The 1,071-nt window shown below is 38.3% G+C and overlaps 1 protein-coding gene across 1 annotated transcript in view; it reads left to right on the forward strand.

Moving 5' to 3' along the window:
• Positions 1–593: 593 nt before the first annotated feature.
• The window catches only part of LOC103522573 (exportin-2-like), a gene marked incomplete at both ends in the record, with an annotated part of 1,465 nt that continues 987 nt past the window's right edge, over positions 594–1,071 (forward strand). Inside the window, one exon of the mRNA XM_008487674.1 lies at positions 594–672. Coding sequence (XP_008485896.1) covers positions 594–672 — 79 coding nt within the window. The remainder of the gene's footprint in view (positions 673–1,071) is intronic.

The raw sequence follows: 1,071 nt of genomic DNA on the forward strand, positions 1-1,071 counted from the left end.
TCTTTAAACTACTGTCTGAGTTTTCTAGGCCGCTTGCCTCACATCATTGATACACGTTACGCAGGAAGCTTTTTTTTTTAGCTAAGCCAGTGCAGCCAGTGTCATTGTAACCTCAATTACCGCCTAAAGAAATGGGTTTAGCTGACTACACATATTTGAACTCTTTCATTAGAATGGAAAATAAAAATTGAATTTTCAACCTTTTACAGTTATTTTTTCGGAGTTTTGACCTCAGATTTGTATATTTTCCAACTTTTTACATAGGAATCGACCATTTATTTATAATTTTTACCCATTTGCAACTGCTCCATTCAATAACCTCTACCTATAGATTTTTTTAAGTCCCTAGAAGACCTGTTTTTTGAGTCCCCAGAAGGCCTGTCAAGCTAACAGCCTGCTGAGTTTCATTTGATTTGTATAGGCTTAATAGGGCTGTTGAACTACCAGGTTGGTAGGGGATAAAAAGGTTGGTGAAACCAAACCTATGTTCTAATTGAATTCAGTAAGTACCTCCTGCAATTAAAAAATTGACACCAGTAACAAGCAGTTAGCAAGTAAAAAAAAAGACATTACTGACAACTTTATTTTTCCAGGCTACCATCAACCTAGTGGGGGAACACAAGGACAACCCTACAGCTCTGAAAGTGATCTACAACTCCCTGGTTGTCAGCTGTAAAATATTCTACTCACTCAACTTTCAGGTAAAACTGTATTTCCAATAAAATACCATAAGACCTTATTTAGACTGTGGGGTAAAGGGACACTTCAGTCTGATCCCAGCAGTATAAACAAGATATATTCTATTAAATCATGGTATCTTTGTAGTAAAGCAGAGAGCTTTCTCACAACTTTGTGGGTATCACAGTATTACAAGTCTTTCATTTACCTACTCTTCTTCTCTTCTTCTTTGCCTTTTCCCATGTTCAGATGGGGTCGGCGTTTGTCGTCGGCCTCTCAATCAGCTTTAGAGTGATCGCTTTGAGGCCAACTGGTTTTGGCTAAACAAAATTTTCCGAGTGGGATGCCCTTCGCACTCAACCTTCGCTATTGATATAGCGTGAGGAAATTTGG

This window comes from Diaphorina citri, unplaced genomic scaffold (genome assembly GCF_000475195.1).
Source record: "Diaphorina citri unplaced genomic scaffold, Diaci psyllid genome assembly version 1.1 scaffold9351, whole genome shotgun sequence".
NCBI lineage: Eukaryota > Metazoa > Arthropoda > Insecta > Hemiptera > Psyllidae > Diaphorina > Diaphorina citri.